Consider the following 23,075-nt stretch of genomic DNA (forward strand, 5'->3'; position numbering starts at 1 on the left):
TGCATGTGGCTGTCTGTGGAAAAGAGGTGTAACGTGAGAGGACAGGGTGAAAAAGCATTGGGTGTGAGAGACTGAGTAGGAGGATAAAAGATGTAGGAGATAAAAGGGTTGAGAGAGGAGAGATACAGACACGGGAAAATGTATGTCTGATCTTAAAGATAAGGGTAAATAGCTTTGGTTCAGTACACTAAGCAACAGGAAGCCGGGTAGTGATTCATATGGCCAAAGCAACAGGAGAGGAGATGACACAGAAGCCTAACTTTGGAGAGATTATTGGAGGAGATAAGTGAAAGAAAAGGAAAACATTAAACAGAAGGTTATAAATGAGCACCAGACTAGATGTGAAGGTATTAGTAGGTAGGTACTAGTCATAAAGCAAATGTATTTCTATTCTCCACTAAATATTTGTAGGAAGTCTCCATTTTCAGGCATTTAATATTATGGATGGGTGTAATTTGTTGCGTTTCTTTTTCAAAATACCAAATAAAGGTATCTGCAGCCATGGATTAATCATTTGCCAACCTTAGTTTTTAATTAAATGCATTACTGTGCTATATGAGTGCATAAAGGAGTAAACATCAAAGTTGCTCTGTTCTGCTATTGTTAAAATGTGAAAACTGTTTTTTCCTTTGGAATTCTAAGTTTTATATTACATGATTTAGCCCAAGGCAAATATTTTTTATGGCTGAATTATAAAGTTCTTGAGAAACAGGTTTATAACAGAAGTGCAGACAATCTTCAAAAAAGCATTATAAGCATCAAGTCAAATTATGGAGCAAAGATGGGCCTGAACCCAAACCCCAGAGCTAGCCACTCCATTAACTTTTACATACGTTGGATTCAGATTCGGTCTTTGTAACACTAACTCATCCTTGCCATAAAATCCCATTACTGATGTGAAAATGGAGAGCCGAACAAATGTGTAAGCAGTTGCAGGATCAGGACCTAAAATACCGTGACTAAAATGTGAGAAGTGGATTATAAAAAGAGACTTCTGAATGTTTCATTTGATGCCAGTTTATATTCAAGATGATTAAAGATTAAACATTTCCAGATATATATATGTAAACCAAGGATAGAATGTCTTCACTCATCATTTCAGGGCAATTCATACACGGAAGAAACCTGCGCCTGCATCTGTGAACCAGAGAGAAAAAGATGGGTAGAAAAACTAGACGAACGCTATTCACATTATGATAGGAAAGGATGCTAATGTACCAGACTCCGCTATATTTCCTAGGCCTTGAGAATTCAACAGAAAAGAAAAAATAAATTCCCAGTGTGAAATCCAAAATGCCCATAGAGTGCTGAAGAAAGGCAGAAATTCTCCACCACGGTCCATGTTAGCCACAACAGAGGCCGTTCCTGTTCAGCTGTCTTTGCAGCACATCTCTCTGTGCAAAAGGAAGAAGCACTGATATTTGAGCCACGAGCATGCTGAAACGAACCTTGGTATATGGATTAGTGGTTACAAGGTAGACTGAGGTGATAAAAGCAACCTTCATCATTAGTCTTACAATTTATCACATTGTGCCATCTTCACTAATATACCTTCTGTCTGCATTTAAGTGTTTAATTTTTCTTTTAGAGAATGGAACATCTTTAAAATATACTAGCTACAAACACGCTGTGCACCTACAGAAAGTAACTTGTTAATCTGATAGAAAAACAAAGGGATAAAACACCACGGTTGGTTGGTTGGTTGGTTGGTTTGAATCATCTTTATGGCATACAACTGAGAACGAGTATTACCTCTCTGCAGATTCATGCAAGTTACCTGCCGGACAATGCTGATCCCTAGGGAAAGGAGGCGTCATTGTCATGTGCTAAGTGTAATTTTTGATACACATGCTCTCTGAGTATCTGCTTACTACTTTTCACTTACAGAATTAATCTTGGCTTCTGAGACTGACTTTGTAAAACAAACATGTAAGCACACACTTCCACAACCCCCCAGTAAGCTACCGTCAGCAGGTAATTTCTGTTTTCAAAAATAGATGTACTTTATTTTAAAACCTATATTGTCTCTCAGTCAGTCGCAGACTACTATGTGCTTCAGGACAGAACCAATTTATCTCAAGGACTGTCCAGCAGCATGAGAGTTTTAATAATCAGAGAGCACCATTAACTCTCCCCTTCCCCCCTGTTCTGGGAACTTCTCTAAAAGAAAAAAAATAAAGGGGGCTTAATGTGCTACCCATAAAATATACATCCCAATCAATCAAGGAAATGCATAAGTATTGCATATGATGATCCAGGGACTGCCTAAAGACGGGGAAATGAGACTGAACCCAATAACTCAGTCTGACTAGTTCCTGCCTGCCTGCAGACACGGGCATGGGCAGGGGTAGGGGCAAGGGCAGGGGCAGAGGAAGGAAAGAATGAAGTGTACAAAGAGCGTAACAGGACCAAACTGCGCTTTAGTGCATGGTATTACAGTGTTGCAATCATGGAAGAGAAGGGGAATGTCTGGCAAAAACTCAGAAAGTAGTGATGAGAGAGTGCGCAGTATGAAACCAGCAGACAGATTTCCTACGGACTTAATCTCCAGACTTCAGCTGACCTTAAAGTCGGGGCTTCAAAAGGGCAGCGAGGGAGAGTGTGAGTGGAGGGCTTAAACTCGGGACTGGAGTCAAAGGGATGGAGGAGGCTGAATCTGTGTATGATTTCTGAACACAGATGTAACACATTTGTAGTTAATCTGTGTGGCTGCAGACTTACAGCTATGTTTGAAAACTATTTCAAACATAGTTACATTTTCGGAGTGGACAGGGATTTACTGTTGCGGCTGCACTGGGAGGATGACCCTGCCCCCAGCAAAGCCCAACTCTTTTCCCTCTGCATCCTTCAGAAAGACTCCTTGTGGAGTATGTCCTCTAACAGGCCTTTTTCCTGATGAAGCGTTAACAGAGTTTGCCTCGGCTGTGCACCAGTAACAAATTGTTTTCAAACTCTGCTCTGGGAGATGAGAGTGGCTGACATCCACCATTGGCCGCAGGTCATTTTCCTAGCGCAGACCCATCTTTGGGGACCATTTAACACCGTGTTTCAGCTTTCAGCCTTAGAGCTCTTCCTCTAACCTCTACCCCAGCGACTGGATTGCCTCCACACAGAGAGAGCCCAAAGTGCTCCACATAAAAGCAGCAGTCGGGTTGAGCTAGGTAATCACTCCCCAGGCACAGGGACAGCCCGTAAGGCAGGGCAATGGGGCAAGGAAGGGACAGGCCCCATAGCTGGTGAGCACCAGACCGTGCAGCCAAAGCAGCAGGATTCAGAGCCCACTCTGTCCCCGCTTTGCCCCTGTCCCCTGGTGCCAGCGGGGGGGGGGGGGGGGAGGGGTTGCTCAGGAGGAGACACACAGTCCCCAGTGTGGACTTCACACCACACCAGGAGCAGAGCCAGCCCCGGGAGACACCGGCAGCTGCTCAGCCCCTCAAGAGGCTTCATGAGAGAAGGACAGAGTGGGGGGTCAAAGCATCAAGAGAGGCTGAGAGAAGCGGGAAAGATAGCCAGGGTGGGCGAGAAGGGATGCAGGAAGAGGGTCAAGAGGGAGAGGGTGCAGGAAGGCCCCCCCAGAGATGCAGAAATGTGGTGGGGACAAGGGCGGTGGGTTCGAGTGAGCCTGCCACCTGGGGAGCCCTTCGCTGGGGGTGCCCACAGCTCAGCCCACACCAGCGTGGCCAGCAGCCCCTAGGATCACAGGGCACTGGGGGACCGCAGGGACTCCGAGGGACACGTGTGGGGCCAGGTGCTTGGCTGCACGCTTGCACGAAAAAAAAAGAGCGGGTTTGAGGGAGGGAGGGAAGGGGAAGGTGGGTGGGGGGGAAAGGCCGGGAGGGGACGGGGCAGGGTGCCCGCGGGGCAGCGGGCCGGGTTGTGGGCAGGGTGCGTGTGTGTGCGTGTCTGCCTGCGGGGCCGGGGCGACGGGGGTGGCCGGGCAGGGCGGCGGCGGGGGAGGGCGCGCAGGAGCCCGCGGGGGCGGCCGGGGCGCAGGTGGGTGCCTCCGCCTGGATCGACTCTACCTGCCGCGGCGGGCACCCCTCGTCCCCCCTCTCTCCTTCCGCGTACTCCCGAGCCAGCCCCCGCCCCGGCTGGGTGTCAGGGCTGGGGCTTGCCGTGTTTGTTTGTTGGTTCTTCCGCGCTGCCGATGTCTTGGGGGGCTGAGGAGGAGGAGGAGAAGGAGGAGGAGGGCGGGGAGGGGGAGGGGACTGGGGCTTGGGAGACGGCGGCTCCTCGGCCTCTCTTATTGCCGCTGAGTTGCGCTCCTCTTCCTCAGGCTGCGAGCAGGAGCCGCCCGGGCGCTTCTCCCTTCCCCGGCCGGCCGGGAGTCCCTGCGGCGGCAGCGCGCTCGCCCGCCTCCCGCTGGGGCAGGTGAGTGCGGGGCGCCGGGCACAGCCGCCCCGGAGCTGCCGGCCCCACGGGAGCCGCGGCCGCGGGAGAGCGGAGCAGGCGCGGCGGGGGGGACGGGACGGGACGGGGACGCAGTTTGCCAAACTCCGGCGCCCGGCTGGTCCCCGCTCACGGCCGCTTTCCCTTCCTTCTCTCCTCTCCGCAGAGCACTCCCGCCCCGTCTCCCGCAGCCCGCCCCGGCAGAGCGCTCCCGAGGTGCCAGCATCCGCCAGGATTTTTGTCTGTCTCGTTTGTGTGTTTGGTTGGTTTTTTTTTTTTTCGTTTTTTTTTTTTTTTTTTTTTTTCCCCCCCCTCCTTTTCATTTGGCTTTCTAGTCTGGGAATGGCAGGGGCAGTGGCGCCCGGAGAAGGAACAAGTGTGGGGAAAGGGAGAGGGAGCCGGAGCTAAATGACAGGATGCGGGCGACTTGAGGCACAGAGAGAAGCCAGCCTCCCTCTGCCCCCAGGACTGCCCTTGCGCACCGTGCTTTCTGTTCCTGACTCCGGCTGGAGGATTTAAGACCTAGGAAGAGTTGTGTGTGGAGGGCTTTTTTTTTTTTTTTTTCCTCCTTTCCCTACTGTTGGAAGAGAAAATGGATTGGGGACTTCTCCTGCACTGTGCAGCCCTCACCTTCACCCTCGCCAGGGCTCTGCGAAGCGGTAAGTGTCACAGGGGCCGTCGGGTCTCAGCCTGGGCAGGTAGCTGCGGGGCTGGGCTCCGGGGCTGCCGCACCGGGATGGGGGGGCCGGGGGTCAGGGGGGCCGGCACCGACCTGAGCCCGGCTGGAGGGAACTTTGTGCCCGAGGAGGGAGGCGGCGCGGTCCCCGCCCGAGGATCGCCCGCCCCGGCACGGCCTTGCGACTTCATTTTCCGCTCTTTTGGGTCGTTGTAGAAAGCAGGCTGCTCGTTCTCCCTAGATCAGGACAGCCAATTATCTTAATAATGTTTCCTCCCGTAAGCAATTAAATAAGTCTCGCCTTCGATATCTGAAAGATGATAAACGCTTTAAAAGGAAGGCTTTCTCTCCCCACACTTTCTTTTTCCAAAGCGTAGGATTTCAGATCATTGTGCCTTTTACTAGTTGTGTGTGTATCTGTGGGTAGTCTTCAAACGGAGAGCTCTCTAGACTACCCCTTTCCCAAGTCTGCAGTTTACGTGCAACTTGCACAGTGCCAAGAGAGAAGCTGAGTTTCTCTGTGAAGGCTCAAGACTCCCTTCCAAGAGAGAAATCCCATAACAAATGACTGATGTAGCTAGTGTACTATCAGGCAGCCCTTGAAAACACAGCTAATTAAAAGCAGCGTGCTCCTCCTTCCCCGAACAATGCCAGGGCACTGTGAATATTTCACTGCATGATGCATTTTTAAAGACGGTCTAATTGTGGGACTGCTTGACGTTTAGCGCTCGCATATGAAAGCTTGTGTGAGTTTTCCTTTCCCGACAAATCCTGAGCAATTATTATTAACTAATTATCAAATATTTACTTTTGCCTGACTGGGTTTTCAATCAAAGTAATTAAAAGAAGAGAGCACCCTCCACTTACGCTGGTATATTGTTTTAATAAGGGTCTGCAAGTGGAGTGTCATGGAAGAGAGTATTAAAATCGCGTGGTTTATGATGGAAGTTAATCTCTTTCCCAATATGTCTTGAGGAGGCTGCTTAATTTAATCAGGACGAGCTGCCTCTTCCAGCACCAGAGGAGCTAGAGGTGTGTGCCAAGCCCAGCTTGGGGATGCTTGAGGTGCACTTTGCTCACCCCCCCAGCCCAGGTGAGGGGTGTAGGCAGCCGCCTCCCCGGCTCCTACATAAACTAGGACTGCCCCTAGTCCTGCACCCTCTGAGGGTTGGGAGGGGGGCAGCCGGTGCTCTTTTTGGTCATTTCTCCCCATTAAAAGAAGGGGGGTAGGGCAGGTTGCTGGGCAGAAGGCTCCACCGTAAGCGGTTAATGTGGTGGCCCTGCTGGAGTCACCAAGGCCATTAACCTCCTCTGTAACCTACCAGACCTACTAATGCTGCCTTCACCTACATGCAGTACTAGTGTCCACTAAATTAATTCATTAACCTTATTTAGAACTAATGGTCCAAAGTCGTTAGAAACTGCTCTTCTCAATCAAGTGTGAGAGAGATTGCACAGAGCCAGGGAGTCTAGCAGACTGCATTATCTTATTACACTGTCACTTTCCCAGAAGTCGCAGATTAAGGAGCACTGGTGGTAGTGAGTCCACCTCAGCATCCTCTGAAGTGACTCTGTCAAGTGACTAGAAGCAGCACTGCTTTATTTCAGGCATTTAACAGATGCCAGACTCTGCCATGTTGTTTGCAGGGCTGGAGTGGGCTTAATGAGACAGGATCACCTTCCGAGTGTGCTTACACAGGGTGGAAAACGCAAGATTCCCTGAGAGCCCCAGACAACGGATTAGCAAGATCACCAGTGACAGCTTTTGAGCTTTGAGCTGCAACGCCTTTTGTTCTGGTCAGAGGAAAACAGCCTATTTTGCAAAGGCAAAGCAGAAATAAATAATAAGATAGCCTTTCCCAGCAACATGCTTAGCAATATCTGTGTTTTGACCATACAGCTGAGTACGTATCATCACCTTCCCTCCTAATTTATGGCAAATAATTTCTATAAAGAGTGTAGGTTAATGCATTTTTGATGTGTGCTTCCTCATTCATTTCCATTTGACCTGTTTTTCCTGCAGTAAAGTCCCGTACACTTATAAATTCATGCTGAGAGCAAGTAATGCCATTTTGCTTTTGCAGGGAATGTATTAGATACAGTACTACAGCCTGTATACAGCATTATTGGGATGTAGTGATATATAGTCTTGCTTTTTAGTGTGGACATTCTTCCTGTCTGTAGTTTACTGTCATATTTTATTGCTCAAAATTAAACAATCAATGTGTGGAGAAAGTTTTCCTCCCTGAAGATCTATAGAAAGAAATCCATAGTAGTAAAAAAGTGATAACAAACGTGCACTGGACAGTGAAGTGAGTAACCCTGAAGGCTGGATTTCTTGTCCCTTTATATTTTTCCTATAAACCTTAAAATGCAATCCTGACAACGCTGGCCAAAGGAGCAAGATGTAGCATACCACATTTCACAGTCACACTTTGATTCTGGAAACTTTTGCAACTATTTTGCTATTGGACATAAATCTTTGTTGTTGTTGGGGGGAGGAAGGGACAGAGGGGAGAGGAAAGGATGTTGTTCTGCTCCATTACTTTGATGCAGTCTGCAAGCATGAACAAACTTCCTTGAAGGAATAAATAGTGGATGATTTCTGCCTCACTAAAACCACTTTGTTCTCTGCTAGCCTGGGTTTGAAGAACACAGATAGTTTCGACCTGCCTAGATTTATGGGCTGATAAAAACAAAGGGAGGGTCTGCTTCAAATGAGCTTGGATCTACCAAGACAATCCCAGTGGTCAGTGAGACAGACCAGGCTTATCCCATAGCTGGACAGGGGGTCAAATGGCACCCTTTTAGCTCTCCTCCCAGCTTTCCTTAACACTTCAGACTTAGGAAGATTATACTTTTTGGAGATAATTGAGTCTCAGGCACCCTTCTGAGCCAACATTAACACTCTTGTGAGGATGCAAGGTTTCAATGCTGTAAGGGGCACTGTTTGCTCGGGGTGGGGGGCTTTTTAAAAGGATATTGCTTAGAAATGGGGTATCTTCTGCTGCCAGTCTAGCTGCTGGACTTAAGGATGGGCATGGAGAGGCAGACCTCTTTCCTTTGGGAAAATGTAGCAGAGATGCCTCTGTGTTAAAAGACATAAGGATGCAGCAAAAGTTTGCTCGAAGAAGCCACAACCCCCCCAGCGAATGCTGACGGCGGTCAGCTGGTCTGCTGCTGCGGGCTGAACGTGGGTGTTTGCCGGGGGGAAAGTGGAACTGAAAAAAAAAAAAAAAAAAAAAAAAAAATCTTTTTCTTCCCCTCTCCCCCCAGATAAGTGCGGCGACACGATCAAAATTTTAAATCCCGGGTACCTCACGTCTCCCGGCTACCCCCAGTCCTACCACCCCAGCCAAAAATGCGAGTGGCTGATCCAGGCTCCGGAGCCCTACCAGCGCATCATGATCAACTTCAACCCCCACTTCGACCTGGAGGACCGCGACTGCAAGTAAGTGCGGGCGCCGCGCTGCGGAGCGCCACGGCGCCACCTACCGGCCCGCCGCTGCCGCCGCCGCCCCGCGCCCGCCCGGCCCCCGCCGCGCTGCGCTCCGCCGGGCTCCGCGCCCGCCGCCCCCCTGTACGGCTCCGGCCGGTGTTTGCTGTGGCGAGGGGCAGGAGGAGCTCAGAAAGGCATCCTTCGAGCGGGTGGGGGGGAAGGGGAGGAGAGAAAGGGAAGGGGAGAGGTTTTCTAAACTCTTTGTAAGATCTTTGCAACTTTTGGAGCTTTATAAAGTATGTCTGAGTTGTGCCTGCCTGGTGGGAGAGGCAAGTGGATGAGGGTGATGATGCGCCTTATGGGGGTGCAATGAGGGTGAGGCACCGTTGTGCGTTTAGTTGGCCTGCTTGCTTTTTTAAGTAAGTCCCTAGAGTTTTAAAAATTAGTTCCCTTTCATTTTGTATCCCCGCAGCTACAAACAGCCTATGGCTGTCCCTGCAGGACAGGCAGAAACAGGCAATTTACAAATTGCCAAATCCTCTTAACGCGGAGTTAGTCTGGTATTTATTCCCACACACTAAGGGGCAGTGGATTGCAGGACTGCTAGTCATATTTCCCCCTTTCTTGCTTTGCTGCTGATTTATAGCCAGTAGCTCTTCTTTCCCCTCCTCCTGCTCCACTGTAGTGCCCCGACAGGAGGAAGGGGAGAGCTGAGTCTCCCTTTGCTCCCCTGTCCTGGCATTCCCTTTGACCACCTATTTCCAAGAATGAGGAGGGGAGTCAGAGCCTCCCAGAGCTGTTCTCTGCTTTTCCCCAAATCTGTAAACACCATAGGTTGCTCAAGGCAACACATGGTCAGATCATTCCCCATGTTGAAACATGTCCTCTAAAGTCAGCCTACTTGTTTCATGAAGTGCTTCGTTATTTAAAAATTTCTTGAGTATCATGGATTTTTCATCCCCTTCTGACAACTGCAAGAGACAGTTATTGTTCATTAATGCTACCAGTCAAGAGTTTCTCTGCATGTCAGAAAGAAATGAAACTCAATGGCCTTTGGTGTTAGGCGTTTAACAGGAGTATTTGAGTTTTTACAGGATTTGGTCCTGTAAAATGATGCTCAGCATTGTCAGGAGTGGTTGTAATAGACCATGAGTTTAGTGTGTTGGACTTAGAGAGCGACTGTACTCAGGCACTTCATTTTTGCCATGTGCATCTTTGCTTCTATTATTTAATAATTGATTACTTAGATCACAATTATTTGTTTCCCTTAAAATGAACTTCTCTAATGATGCAGTGTGGTGCTTAGTTGCTTTTTTGTTGTTTTTTTTTTTTTTTTTTATAAACTCTTATACATCAGCATTTCAGTACCATAGTTGAGTGATAATGCAGAAAAACTCTATGCTCATAAAACTAAACACTCTTCCTTAAAATGAGTTTTTACTGTGGTTTTGGAGCTGCAGCTCATATTCACACCATATGTTCACACACTGACTTCCCATTCTTTAATTTTTAATTTGTTGTGCTCAGGCAATGATTCATTTTCCCATGTCTTCTTGATACAGGTTTTGCTTTCATTCTGTGGGACAGCGCTAATGCTTTCAAATGTTTGTCTGTCTCTCTTTGTCTCTCAGGTAGAGATTAGGAAATTAAATCAAGCATATTTCAGTGTCAAATCTTTTTTGTTCCTTGCTAGAATACATGTTTTTCCAATGCTGTAAAACCAACATGGTCTTTGACGGCAGTAAAGTGGTGTACAGCATACAATTATTTGAAGAACAAGTAATCTTTGTGGCATAGTGTTGTGCTAAACAGGGCTAGACTGAGCTGAACTGGGTCCAGGGAAGGAATTGACTCCCTCCCTCCGTTGCTCCCTTCTCAATATTCATTGTCCACTCTTCCCCCTGCATTATTTCTTCCTCTGAAAGGGGGCCCAGTGCGGTAATGAGATGGTAGTGGGTAGAAGGAAGTCTCTAAACAGGGTTGTTTGCACTGTCTTTGCAGTGTGCGATGGTGATGACTTTACCATTATTTGGTCTATGCTGAAATGCTAATCTTCTAGGCTATGCTAAATTACTCAGCTGCTACTTCACTTATATTTAAAAATGCTTTTTAACTTGAGAGGGATTGTATTTGTGCCAAAAAACTTAGGACTGCAATAATAGAAAATGATTTCAGCAACAGGAATTTGTCAACAATCTCTGTGGTTTGAAATATCAGTGTCTACTTACAAAATTCACATTCCTTGTACCAAATATTGGGTACAACAGGAGATTAATGCAATAAAGCATATCACGAGATTTTTTTGGTTTGCAGCTAAGTCCATTTTGATTTCCTAATATACTTAGTTTATTAGCAACTCAGTCTGCAATCTAAAAATGTGCAATTTAGGTTACACTCTAGTTTATTGAAAGGCTTAGCACTGGAAATTAATAAGCACTTAAATATGAAATGCAGATAGAAAATGAGAGATAGGGGAATTCATGTCTGGGAACAAAAAATGCCCCATACAATTAGAGTCGACTAGAGGAGAAGATTAGCTTGCTGGCCTAGCTCCCAAAATCCTCTTTATAATGCTGTTCATTGCATCTTGGACCTTAGTTAGTGTTGAAAACAACTTTAATAACAAGGACCCCCGAGCCCAAGGAGGGAAACAATGTGACTTTGGAAAGGTTACCTTCTTGTTCTGTAGTGCCAACAAGAAAATCAAGAGACATTATCTAACTTTTTTTAATATTACTCTATATAGAGAGGGCTAGATGTATTGAAATGTAAAACTGGTGAAAGGTTAATTCTCTGAGGACAATCAAAAGCAGCAAATCTAAGTATTAACTATACTGAAGCTGTTCCCAGTTAGTCTCTTTGTATGTTAGGGTTTGGAATGAATTTTAAAAATATGCCCTTGATTTACCTACTTATTATGCTATGCTTTAATGAGTAAGTATTTCTCAAATGACTCCTAATAAAATTCATATATGTATGATTTTCTGACAATCAGAACCATTTGAGTTGTTTTAAATTTCAAGCAAACATGGTGAAAATTCCTGTTTCTCTGGAGGCATTCCAAAGGACTCAACTTTCACAGTTCTGAAGAATAAAGATACGCAAATAATTAAAAATACGTTCACACAAGCTAGGTTCATCTAATAAAAAATCTAGCCAAAACTACTGAACCAGCATAATGGAAATACTGGGTCTCGACGGGAAGTGTACAATCATGTCAACCACAGATTGTTATCAAGGACATACATAATGAAAAAAAATACACAGTCTCTTTTTAACTTTTAACTTTAATGAGTGTTATGCCTCCTCTTCAGGAGCCCAAGAAACAGAAATTATGCTTGTACTTTGAGAGAAAAGTAGTTTCTGTTTGCTGTTTTGCCTTTTCTCAGGCAAGCCCCAATAATAGCCATGCATTTTTGGAGTCAGGAGCGCAGTTAAAATGAATAGAAGAGACAAAACATATGGCTGCATATTAGTTAAAATGCTCCGGTGTTTGTTGCATGTGGTAAATGCTTTTCAGCACTTTATGCAAGCTGTACGAGTCTCGTGTTGCTGAAGTATCCTACTGTGTAAATGTAGCCATCTTGAATCTAGTAAAACTTTATACCTAGATAATAAACAAGAATGTCACTGATACAGTACTTTGAATTTATGGAACTTTTCCGGTTTCCCAGCAATGCACACTATCAGCATGATAATTTATAATGGTTTGTGACAAATGTTGCTGAGCAAAGAGGTGTGTGGTTACATTCAGATCAGATGTCATTATCTAGGGAGCAATAAAAATTTCACAGACACTAGGTTAAAAACATTAAGAAAATGAATGTGAAGCTTCAGAAGAAAAGGGCTTAAGAAAGGTGGAGGGTTGGGTAGAGAAAGCCCAATAGTGGTTTCCTTACTGACAAATTATTGACTTTGTTGCCAGACATGACTGTATTGTTTCACAAGGTTTTCATAGATATACCACACAGCACAATTGTTTTATTGGCCATCATTTATAAATGTAGAGAATAAATATCATCCTTGCTTGACAATTATAGAATGTATACACAATGCTGTCAAATCACTTGGAATGGAAAAATTCCCCATTTTGGAAACATTTGAGTTGTAGAGGAGAGATGTCAGAGATAATTATTCTTTATATTGCATTTACCAGGGATTAGTTACACTGATGAGATTAGAGCTGTATAGAAATTGCAGTCTGTTATAGAATACAGAGTAAAAAATACTGTGTTTGTTTATATAGAAGAAAACAGTTCCTCCAGAACCTTGAGTAAGGAAGAAAGCATAGTTATCCAGGCCTACAGAGTGAAACTGTAGCCCCATGGAACTCCTATAGACCTTAATGATGTTAGAAATTCATCCATCCATTTTATTTCTAAATAATGTCAATGGATTTATGCTATAAATCTGTAGGTATAACAAACCGAGGCTGGTAAAATAAACAGGAGCAAGGCAAGCCACGGCTTAGACTTTCCTTAGTTTCTGCAAAGCTTAAGCTTTCCTTTGCTTTTGTCTAGATCCTGGTTCTTATTCTTGCATGCAGAGAGGTCTGCTTTGTGCAGACTTTGTGCCTCACGTTTCTCTTGTGCAGGGGCAGTTTGAGCCCTTTGGGTTGAGCGGATGGGAGCGAGAGTGTGCACGTCCTAGCTGCCCGTCTAGAGGAGAACAACCCGTAGAGGACATTGCTGGGCTGCCCATCAAGCCTTGCCTGTCAGAAGGGTCCTGTCAACGGCTCCACACACGATAGCTGCTTTCTGACAGCCCAGAGGTGTGGCTGGAGCCTGGCTCTGGCCTTACCAGCCCTGAACTGCTCCCACAAACTGCACCAAGGACATCTCAGGTGTAATGGAGGGTCTGGGCCCAATGCAGGCCCGTTATCTTCGGAAGAGATGGGAATATTGCCCTCTGCTTCCACAGACCTGTCTGTTGTTGTTCCTTAAGGCTGTGAGGAACGGTGTAGTGCAGGCCCTGGAGGACTGGTTTATGACTGTACCAGTTGTTTTGATGGCAAATGTCAGTCAGAGCTTCTGAATTCCCTCTCCCTCCGCTGCTGTTGAGCGCGGCAGGCAGTGAGGTGCCTGCAGCTGACACTGCATGGTGAAATGGCAGAGCTAACAAAGGAGCAGATTTGTTAAGGCTTGTGACAGGCAGGGACCATATTTGCCCACAGTTGAACAGAGAATGAAGGATCCTCTGAGCTTTCATACAGTTCATACGGTTTTAATGGCCTGGGTGTTGGTATCAGGCTTTTAGCAATTTGCCTCAGGACAAGGTACCCAAGAGGGGTGGGAATGCCCCCTCCGCACCTGCTGAGGGTGGCTGGAGGAATGCCCACACTCCTGTGTTTGTCCTGGTTTGAATTAATGAAATCACCCAGCCCACACACCTTGAGCCACCCCACTGCATACTTCCCTGCAGGAGGCAGTCTCTCTCTCAAAGCCAGGCTTGACACAGCCATGAGCAGCTCACTGCAAGAAGGACATTGAGGTGCTGGAGCACGTCTAGAGAAGGGCAGTGAAGCTGGTGAGGGGTCCAGAGCACAAGTCTTATGAGGAGTGGCTGAGAGAACTGGGGTTGTTCAGCCTGGAGAAGAGGCTGAGGGGAGACTTAGCGCTCTCTACAACTACCTGAAAGGAAGTTGTAGCCAGGTGGGGGTCAGTCTCTTCTCCCAAGTAACAGGTGATAGGACAAGAGAAAATGGCCTCATGTTGCATCAGGGGAGGTTTAGATTGGATATTAGGAAAAATTTCTTCACAGAAAAGGTTATCAAACATTGGGACAGGCTGCCCCCGGAAGTGGTGGAGTCACCATCCTTGGAGATGTTTAAAAGACGAGTAGATGTGGTGCTGAGGGACGTGGTTTAGTGGTGGTTTTGGCAGTGTTATGTTGATGGTTGGACTCACTGAACTTAAAGGTCCCTTCCAACCTGGATGATTCTATGATTCTGTGATTCTATGGGGGGCCCAGCACGGACCTACTGGGAAGGCCATACCCAGGCCAAAGGGGTGTCATCTCCATCCCCTTGCCTCCCTCAAAAATCAGTCCCTCAAGAGCTGTTTGGGGTTACTGAGAGACTATTTGGGGGTACTAAAGGGATGAAGTGGACCATCCTTCATTCTATCCCCGAAACAAGTATTTTTGGCATGGTTTAGGATGAGTTGTTGCAGTGGATTTATGGGACGTGATATCTCATGTTTCTGGGTGCACTTTGAGGGCGTTTTTCTACTTTATATGGAGCACATAAAAGGCCTTCTCAAGGAGGTGCTGCTGGACCCCAGAGAGCCCTGCTGGTGACCACTGCTACTTGATACCCCCTGGAAGGTTACAGTACACCGTGCTAAGGAAAGGAGTCAGCCCAGAGCCTGCACAGGATCAGGGAAGCAAAAAACACTTCTTGCAGTAGACATGGAGTGTATTGCCGCACAGGCACAGACAAAGATAATACTTTTCCTTAACTTAAAGGTTCTGGATCACGAAAGTATATACAAGTATGTGCTCTTTGCTACAGGATTCAGCATGTACTTGTACACAAGCATCAGATACAAGTATTTAAAGGTAATGCTGTTATTTTATTGTGCTTTAGAGACTAAATAAGAGTTATTTGGAAACTATATTGTTTTTGTGATTATGCAGAGCAATAAAATGACTCCTTTGTTGTTTATCCAAGCAGTTAACTCTTGTGAAAGTGTCTATTGTCAAACTGTTTAACAATTCTTTCTTTTAGACTAGTGGTTTGGGTTTGAGTTTTCTCAGGAAAAGGTATTAGGGAAACCATGATCAAACTGCCTGGCGAGAGAATCTGTGCCTGCCTGTGTTTGAGGCTGAGGTGTTGGATGCAGAGCCTGGTTTTGCACTCTATGTGTATGGGTACATTCCCGGCACAGTATTGACTTGGGTCTCTGTACAGTAGTGTATTAAAATTATAATAACAACCATATGCAGGTGTTTCTATTAATCCAGACAGTTAAGTGAACAGTAGGGAGAATTCTGTCTTGATGTGCTACAACCAGGTGCCCTTCAGACAGAATAAAATTTGAGGGTCAAATATGGATTCCCATGAGCCTAATCCTTCATCCTTTCTGTGGACAGAGATAGACAAATTCAGAACAGAGGGCTGAGTCCTTTCTAAATTGAAACCCAGGGTCATTGGCACTAGCCCCATGAAACAATATGTTTTCGGTCAACCCCACCCTGCTCTCCTCTCCATCCCCCTCTCCTGTGCTAATGTAATTAAAACAAAAACCTATGTGATGCTGAAAATTAGTTTCTTAATTATAGCTTATTGCAAGATATAAGATTGGATCATAATTCGATAATTATGATACAGAGATTTTTATACAGCTGATGTAAAACCAAACTCAATTATTGTCTTTTGTAGTATTTCCAAAGAATGAAATTACGTCTGAAAACAGGAGATACATGCAGTCACATGTGTATGTCTAGACTTATATATCACACAGAACTATTTGGATATAGGCATATGTGTTACATGTACCTATTTAAGACTGTGCATATATACACACATTTATGCATACAGTATAGATTTCTTAGTTTATGTAGAAGTTCCTAAAGTAAATCTACTAATTAAAGTGCTAATACCCATCTTAAGGCTGATAATTAGGTATAAAGAGAAAAAGAGACAGGATTAGTGTTCAGATCATGTTCCAAATGCCTCTTAATTGGGTGTTTGTAATCAATCCTGATTGCAAGAGGCAGTGGTTTGGCAGAATAAAGAATGAAAAAGGCTTAGCCCTGCTATTTTCCTGTTAGTTGACTTGGACATAGTATTTAGGTCAGGATCCAGTGTCAAACAAGGTAATTTTGTCAGCCTTAGCGATCCTCATAAAACATTTAAAAATATTTTCTAATATTTTTTCAAGCTAAAAACTCTCTCAAGCTAGAGAGTTATTTTTATCCAGAATCTTAAAAAGTGTTTTCAAGTGAACCACAGCAAAGACTTTGTTCTCCTGGACTCCATCCACCACTGACTTCTGAAATCAGGTCTGTAGTTCACTGTGGGTCTTTCATTGCATTGACCTTGGCACTTTTCTCACCAAGCCACAGTTTTCCGTTACAAAACCACACAGCTTGGTATAAAGATTATTTCTTTATCCCAAGTAACCAAACAATTTTTTTAAACAGGGTGACAGATTTCGCTCTTGCACTGTGGGAAGCAAGCACCTGGCCATTTCCAAATAGAGTTTTAATGAACTTCCTGAAGGAGATTTGAGAGAAGTTTAATAAGTCACCTGCCAACTTTGGGGGAGCATAGGTCATTTGCTTTTCTGTAGGAATTCACAAAAATGTGAGAATAACCCCCTTCCCAAGTCCTAAACTTCCATGGAGGAAATTGATTTTCATGGGCGATATCAAAAGTTTTTAAAAACGTAACCTGAAAAAAAAAAATTCTGATTGTGTCTCACACATAAGGTACTGTGAAACTCTGTGATCCACAAAGCTGGTTGTGAACTGTGTGAGCTTTATAATAATGCATTTAAACAGGAAAGGATTGTGCATATTTAGACTCATCTTGCATGTTAATAGCATTACAAGTATTTTACGTAATGCTATAAATGAAGAATTTAGATGGCTCAAAAGGACCATTGAGAAAATATCTCCATATGTGGAAGACACCCATTTGACGTGGTGATTTCTTCCAGAAGAAACTATGCACATCCCAGAAGCACAATAACCAGCTGTTGTACAGGAGAAACTGGGCGGTTGTCTGCTGCCTTCCATGCTGATAAGGAGCTGCAGTGGCCACATGCCCCATGCCTCCCCTAAATACAGATGGCCCAAGCCTCACACTGAATGAGAGCCTGGATTAATCCCTTCCTTACACTCCCAGCAGCTTGGGCTCCATTGCACATTTGCACTGTGGGCTGTTCCGTGCCCCCCTGTGAAAACACAGCCCATCACAGCTGTGGGGTGGGAGGGGTTTGGAGCATCTCACTGCAGGGGGGGGGCACGCACTGCCCTCACAGTTCAGCCCTGTGCTGGGGCTGTGCCCCGCTGCTTTTCATGTTGGAAAAGAAGAAACAGATAGTCCTTTTTCTTTTTTTTTTTTTTTTCTTTTTAACCACACTCCTCTTTAAATTGGAAGTTGGTAACCTAGAGAAAAATAGAGAGATCTGTTCACACCCGTGTGATTATTCTGCCTCAAGCTTTGAGAAATGTTCCCTCACAGCCAAAGTTTTGCTCATCTTATTCACATAAACAGTCCCGCTGAAGTCAATTAAAACAACAGACTCACTTGTGCAGGGCTAATAGCTAGGACATACATTTATGGCACTACACAAATTAATAGTTACTTTTTATAACAATGGATTTCAGATGCTTGCAAAGTAATTTACGATACAGTAGAAAATTCAACTTCATTCTTTTTTGTCCCCTCAATCCATAAATCACAATAAATAAGTTATCATTTCTTCTCCAGAATCTTAGCTCATAATAATGAAGGTCGGGGACAAGTTGCTAAGTGCATGAGTAAGAATCAAAGTTTGCCTTGTTGTAGGATCTTGTGCCAATCTGTCATGAAGCCAGACAACTTCTACCGACTTTCCTCTGATGTATTCATCTGTAACAAGGGAAGCAGATCAGCAATTTAGAAAAGCTTTAGCTTGATCACCATGCAGAAACGTAGGCTACGCTGCCTATTTCCATAGCGATCACTCCACTTTGCCAGATGCAAAATGAGAGGCTTACATCCCTCATGCTAAAAACCCTTCTTAGAGGAAATCCTAGACTGTCACTCCATTTGAGTAGCTTTAGTTAAGTCTGGAAAAAAATGCAAAGGTAGCTCTTAAATAAAAGCTCTTTTTTCCTGTTTCACAGCCATCTCCATAATCTGTTTTGGAGATGGAGGTGTAAGATGTATTAACATGGCAGGCATATGTTCTGATTGCTGAGTGGTTTTTGACATTCCCACAAAACCCCTGAGACTTTGTGTCACAATTCTATAAACTTTATCTATTTGTACATTCATATCTGGGCTTAAATCCAAAACTTCTTTACATGCGTTTACAGCAGACGATTTAGGTTCATCTCCCTGTATTTCAGATGGCAAGCAGTTAAAGCAGGTAGACGTTTTAACTGCCCTATATAGTCTAACGTTCTGATGCACTTCAAAAGTTTTCTGTTGTGTTTCAATAGCACATACACTATATAATGTAGGTATAGAAAATAGATAGGGGACCACATTGAGCTGCGAAGCAAGTGAAGACAGCTCCACTGATACCAATAGTGTTGCACCTGCTAATAGCTCGGACACAAAATACCATAAGCATATCGTATTATGTCCCTTACTGGTTTCCATTATCATTTATCCTCCACAGCTATACTAGATGATAGCCTTCAAACAGTATAATAGTCTTCTTTATCTCATTTCTCTGACATCATTTTCAAGTTCCTTATTACTCTTGGATAGTGTAGCTAATAGTGCCCAAATTGCTTCTCATTCTTCCCATCATAGCATGTCATTATTCAAGAAACCAGTGCTCTTCAGCCTTTCCCACACAAATAGCTCTCCCCCAAACTTATTTAGTTCCAAGAGCCAGTCTCACATTTCCCAGGCAATTAGTCTCCTTCTATTGGCTATTACATTTTTACTTTCCACATTTTTACACTTTTTAATTAACCATACCTGTGTACTCCTTGAGACTTGAATCTTTGTCTTCTAAAACCTCGTCTTCATACATTGATTTTTGTACTGATTTAATGATTTCAATTAACGGTTTGTTCGTGTATAGTTAAAACAATTCAGCACACACTGGGGGATATATGTATTCTAGTATAAAGCTGTCTTATGTCAGTACTTTTGCATAAATAAACCGGCTAGTGTCAATACTTTGTAGCAGGAACTTTACTGCTTTATCTGTAATGTTTTCTAACCTGGTTTAGCTAAAGTGGCTGTAAAAACAATGTATAGACCTACTTCTGTGTTACCTAACTATTCACAAATGCTAATAGAGGTTTTGGGATACTGTATTAGCTAAAGTTGTTAGCTAACAATAATTAGATGCCCTTACTAATTGCAAATTGCAATTGCAATACAGACATCTATATGTGCTTACCGGAGGACTTACCGACGCATCCATTTTCTCCCAGCTTTTACTCTTTGAACAAAAGCTTAGGCAAAGTGTCTAAGCTAAGCAGTTCCTCTGCCTGCTGTAACTTATGCTTTCCAGGAAGGTTTTTTTTGACCTTGCCTCACTAGGCAGCTAAATAAATTACTGTGGTGTGACCTTCAAGCACCTCGCTTACTCCATGGAAATTGTCCATATGCACACTCTCACCCCGTGATATTCCATATGACGTGCAAGGTAGTTTATCCCTTTTCTTAGTTATTCCTCCCCCCACCCCTGACATTACAAAGTAAAAACATGCTCATAGGTGTAACCACAGTTCAGCTGATGCTCTGAAATCAAACTCTGAGTGCTCTGAAAATAAACATCTGATCACTGGGTAACTTTTGCATGTCCCCATATGCTCAGCATAGAAAGGAAAATATATCCTTTCTTGCCACAACCCAGCTTCAGCTCTTTCTCATCTGAAAAATATCAGATAATTTTTATTTTAGTATGTAAAGAAAGTGTGCTGTTTTTCATGGGCCATATTCTTAATTTGTCCAAAGATCATTCTACTGAAGCTTCTAGTGGAGCACCAGTGATTTATATCAGCTGAGTGAGGAGCTGACTCTACATTTCTACAGTTCCCTAGAAATTCTCAGAAGAAAGGCCAGTATGGTAGCTGAAACTGAATTAACTCAGAATGAAGTCAGCTAAAGTTTTGTCATTCAGCAAGATCGTACTTTAATACTCCTGCGGAATTTGTAGGAGCTTCTTAAAAGTAGGTGTCATAAAGACCAAAGTCCTTCTGTCATGTGTGGAAACCTTTCTTTCCACCAACAGCTTTAAAAAAGCACACAGGATTGGGTGCCAGGGCACTGTGGCTGTTGACAGTGCTAACGCTCTCGTACTGCTTGATCCTGTGCCAGTCAATCATCATCTTTGTGCCTCAGTTTCCTTAGAGAGGATAATATTTCTCTGGTTTGCAAATATCCGAGGATGTGCTTATTAGTGTTTGTGAAGTCCTTAGAGACTGCCGGGTGGAAATGTAGTGCGGTATAATAGTTATTTGCCATTGCGTTGTATTTGTTCATCTTCTAGCTGTTAATTTTTTTTTAACAATATACTGTTGTGTAAAAATGCATGTGGCAATCTTTTGACTTTCAGAGAGAAGTGTTATCCAAACAAAAATAAAGAATAGGACTCATGCTCACAAGAGACACATTATCCGTGATGAGAAGAATCTATAACAGACACAGCACTAACTCAAAACTGAGCACCAAACAGCATCCAAATGCAAGCAATTTCAAATGTGTGCATATTGCCAGTACAAAACCAGGCCATTCTGCAAACGCAGCGTCCCCCGAGGAGTAGTGAACCTAGCAGCAGCAACGCTAATGGCTGTCTTCTCATGTGCAGCGAGGGAAAGCAGCACTTTAGAGCCGCCTTGGGCAGCTGTTAAGTTATTCGTTCTTAACTTACTTCTATAAAGCTGTTATTGGGTGGAAGCAGATGACACAAAGATTTTGGGCCTGCTCTGTCTGCTATGGGGGGAGCATTCCCCATATTGCACATAGGGTCAAATTCTGACTTCCTTCAAGTCAATGGCAAAATTTCTCCCCAGTCTTGCTTGGACTGAAAAAAAATATTTCAGGCTCCAGAAAACTCCTATTTGAAGAGCACTTTGCTGCTGCCAATGTATCTCATAGCGTTTTTCTCAGTTTGGATGTTACTTTCCTTCCAGTGCACACAGTGTGTGTAGGGGCGCAAAGATGCCCATGAGTTTCCAAGTGCATTTATACTGAATGCAATGATGAAATTAAAAAAAATACCCAAATTTCTGTTGTTAGAGTACACATAATGCATGAAGTACTGTGCTAGGTCATCTACCTTGCTGCTTAACCTCCTTTCAGAACATTTCAGGCTGTTTTGTGGTTTGCTTGTTCCAAATGATGTCTTCTTCCTTCTCTCCTCTCTATAGGTGATATGAAAGCTCACACTCTCCTGAGTAAAACACAGTAGTTTTCTTTCTCAATATTGTCCACTCTTGTGTCCAATCCCATTGCTTCAGGGACTGTAAGTCAGGCCTCAAAAAATTGTGAAACTTTATAAAAATCCTGTATCTCAAAAATTATGGTTGATTTCTTTTTCATTTTCCATTTAGTATATTTTGGGGGATTTCCTCTGTGATAATAATAGCCAGAAAATTCCACCACCTTAAATGAGAAGTTTGGCAATACCATGATATCAGCAGCTGATTCTTTAAAACCTGTGACCAAATTTTGTGATACTCGTGATAAAAATCACGAGAGCTGGCAATGTTGGATTCCCAGCTTCCTGATACTGTTTCTGTTCTCGGTCACAGCCCTGAAACTCCCACTCAAATGACAGACTTATAGAAGAAAAATAGAATCAAAAGGAAATGGAAGTATTAATTTGTATTGATTTCACTGCTCGGCTATGTTTCTTCACCCCTCACTGCATGATCAAATCTTTCAGAAAGCAAAATTAATCCCAGCAAAAAAAAAAACCTCTCTGAGTTTATCACCCTTTTCCCTGAATATACATAAAATAGCATTAGGAATCCTATTGTTATGGAGGGTAAATGTTTACTTGGCTTCAAAGCCAACTTACACCAATGAGAAGAAAATTGATTGAAAGCTATTAAACACAAGGACATGACTTTTGCCTCAGGAAGACCCTGATCTGCAAATTGCTGGCATATTTGCAACAAAGATCACACTGGCTGCTGCAGGATCCGTACGTTGTCCCACTGCTATCCTCTGGCAGGCGGGCTGGAGATAAACAAGGTGGACTGACACAGAAAAAACTTTCTTACATCATGTTCTTTTATGTGTTGTGCAGGCTTAGGTTTTCAGGGGATTGTTCTCTTTCAAATATTACACAAAAATACTGTACAAAATAGCTAACATCATTGACATTAAAGGACCCATCCTCCACCTAACTATACCATTTTTATATCTGCATGTTTCTAGTGAAGTCAATGAAGTTGTGACTGACTGCATTGTTTTTCCTTTGTGGTTCGGATCCTTCCCTGCTGCAGTTACACTAACTGCAGTAGGTCTAATCTGATGTGCACAAGCTGAGAAGTGGCCTTATAGCTCTAAACTCAGGGGCTGTTCTGAGGACAAAACTCATTTTCAAAACATTTTTATAAACTCAAGGAAATCTTAATGTCTTTATTCTGTTATTACTTTAAAATAATAATCCCAAACTGACCTGGGAGCTATTACTCAGTGAGCACTGGCCCCTTGGAAGGTTTCAACTTGTCAAGTTTAGCCATTTTTTGAACGCACAGAGGAAGTCATTAAGGCACATCAGGCTGCTGATTGCTATTAAACTCTGCAGAGAGTCCTGTGTAAAAATCAATGCCATAACAGGGCTACAAGAATCTAAGAGGCAGGAAAAGCATTTCTTTACCCTCTGGTAGCTCAAAAATGGATTAATAGGTTTTGTGAAACCTCAAAATAAAATCACCTAT

General features: G+C 43.9%; 1 protein-coding gene across 1 annotated transcript in view; it reads left to right on the forward strand.

Annotated features, from left to right (window-relative positions):
* Nucleotides 1-4,690: 4,690 nt before the first annotated feature.
* Nucleotides 4,691-23,075, forward strand: part of NRP1 (neuropilin 1) — a 114,841-nt gene continuing 96,456 nt past the window's right edge. Inside the window, exons 1-2 of the mRNA XM_082498929.1 lie at nucleotides 4,691-5,048; nucleotides 8,342-8,516. Coding sequence (XP_082355055.1) covers nucleotides 4,982-5,048; nucleotides 8,342-8,516 — 242 coding nt within the window. The 5' untranslated portion in view covers nucleotides 4,691-4,981. The remainder of the gene's footprint in view (nucleotides 5,049-8,341; nucleotides 8,517-23,075) is intronic.

Source organism: Vanellus vanellus, assembly GCF_965231255.1.
Source record: "Vanellus vanellus genome assembly, chromosome: 2".
NCBI classification, from domain to species: domain Eukaryota; kingdom Metazoa; phylum Chordata; class Aves; order Charadriiformes; family Charadriidae; genus Vanellus; species Vanellus vanellus.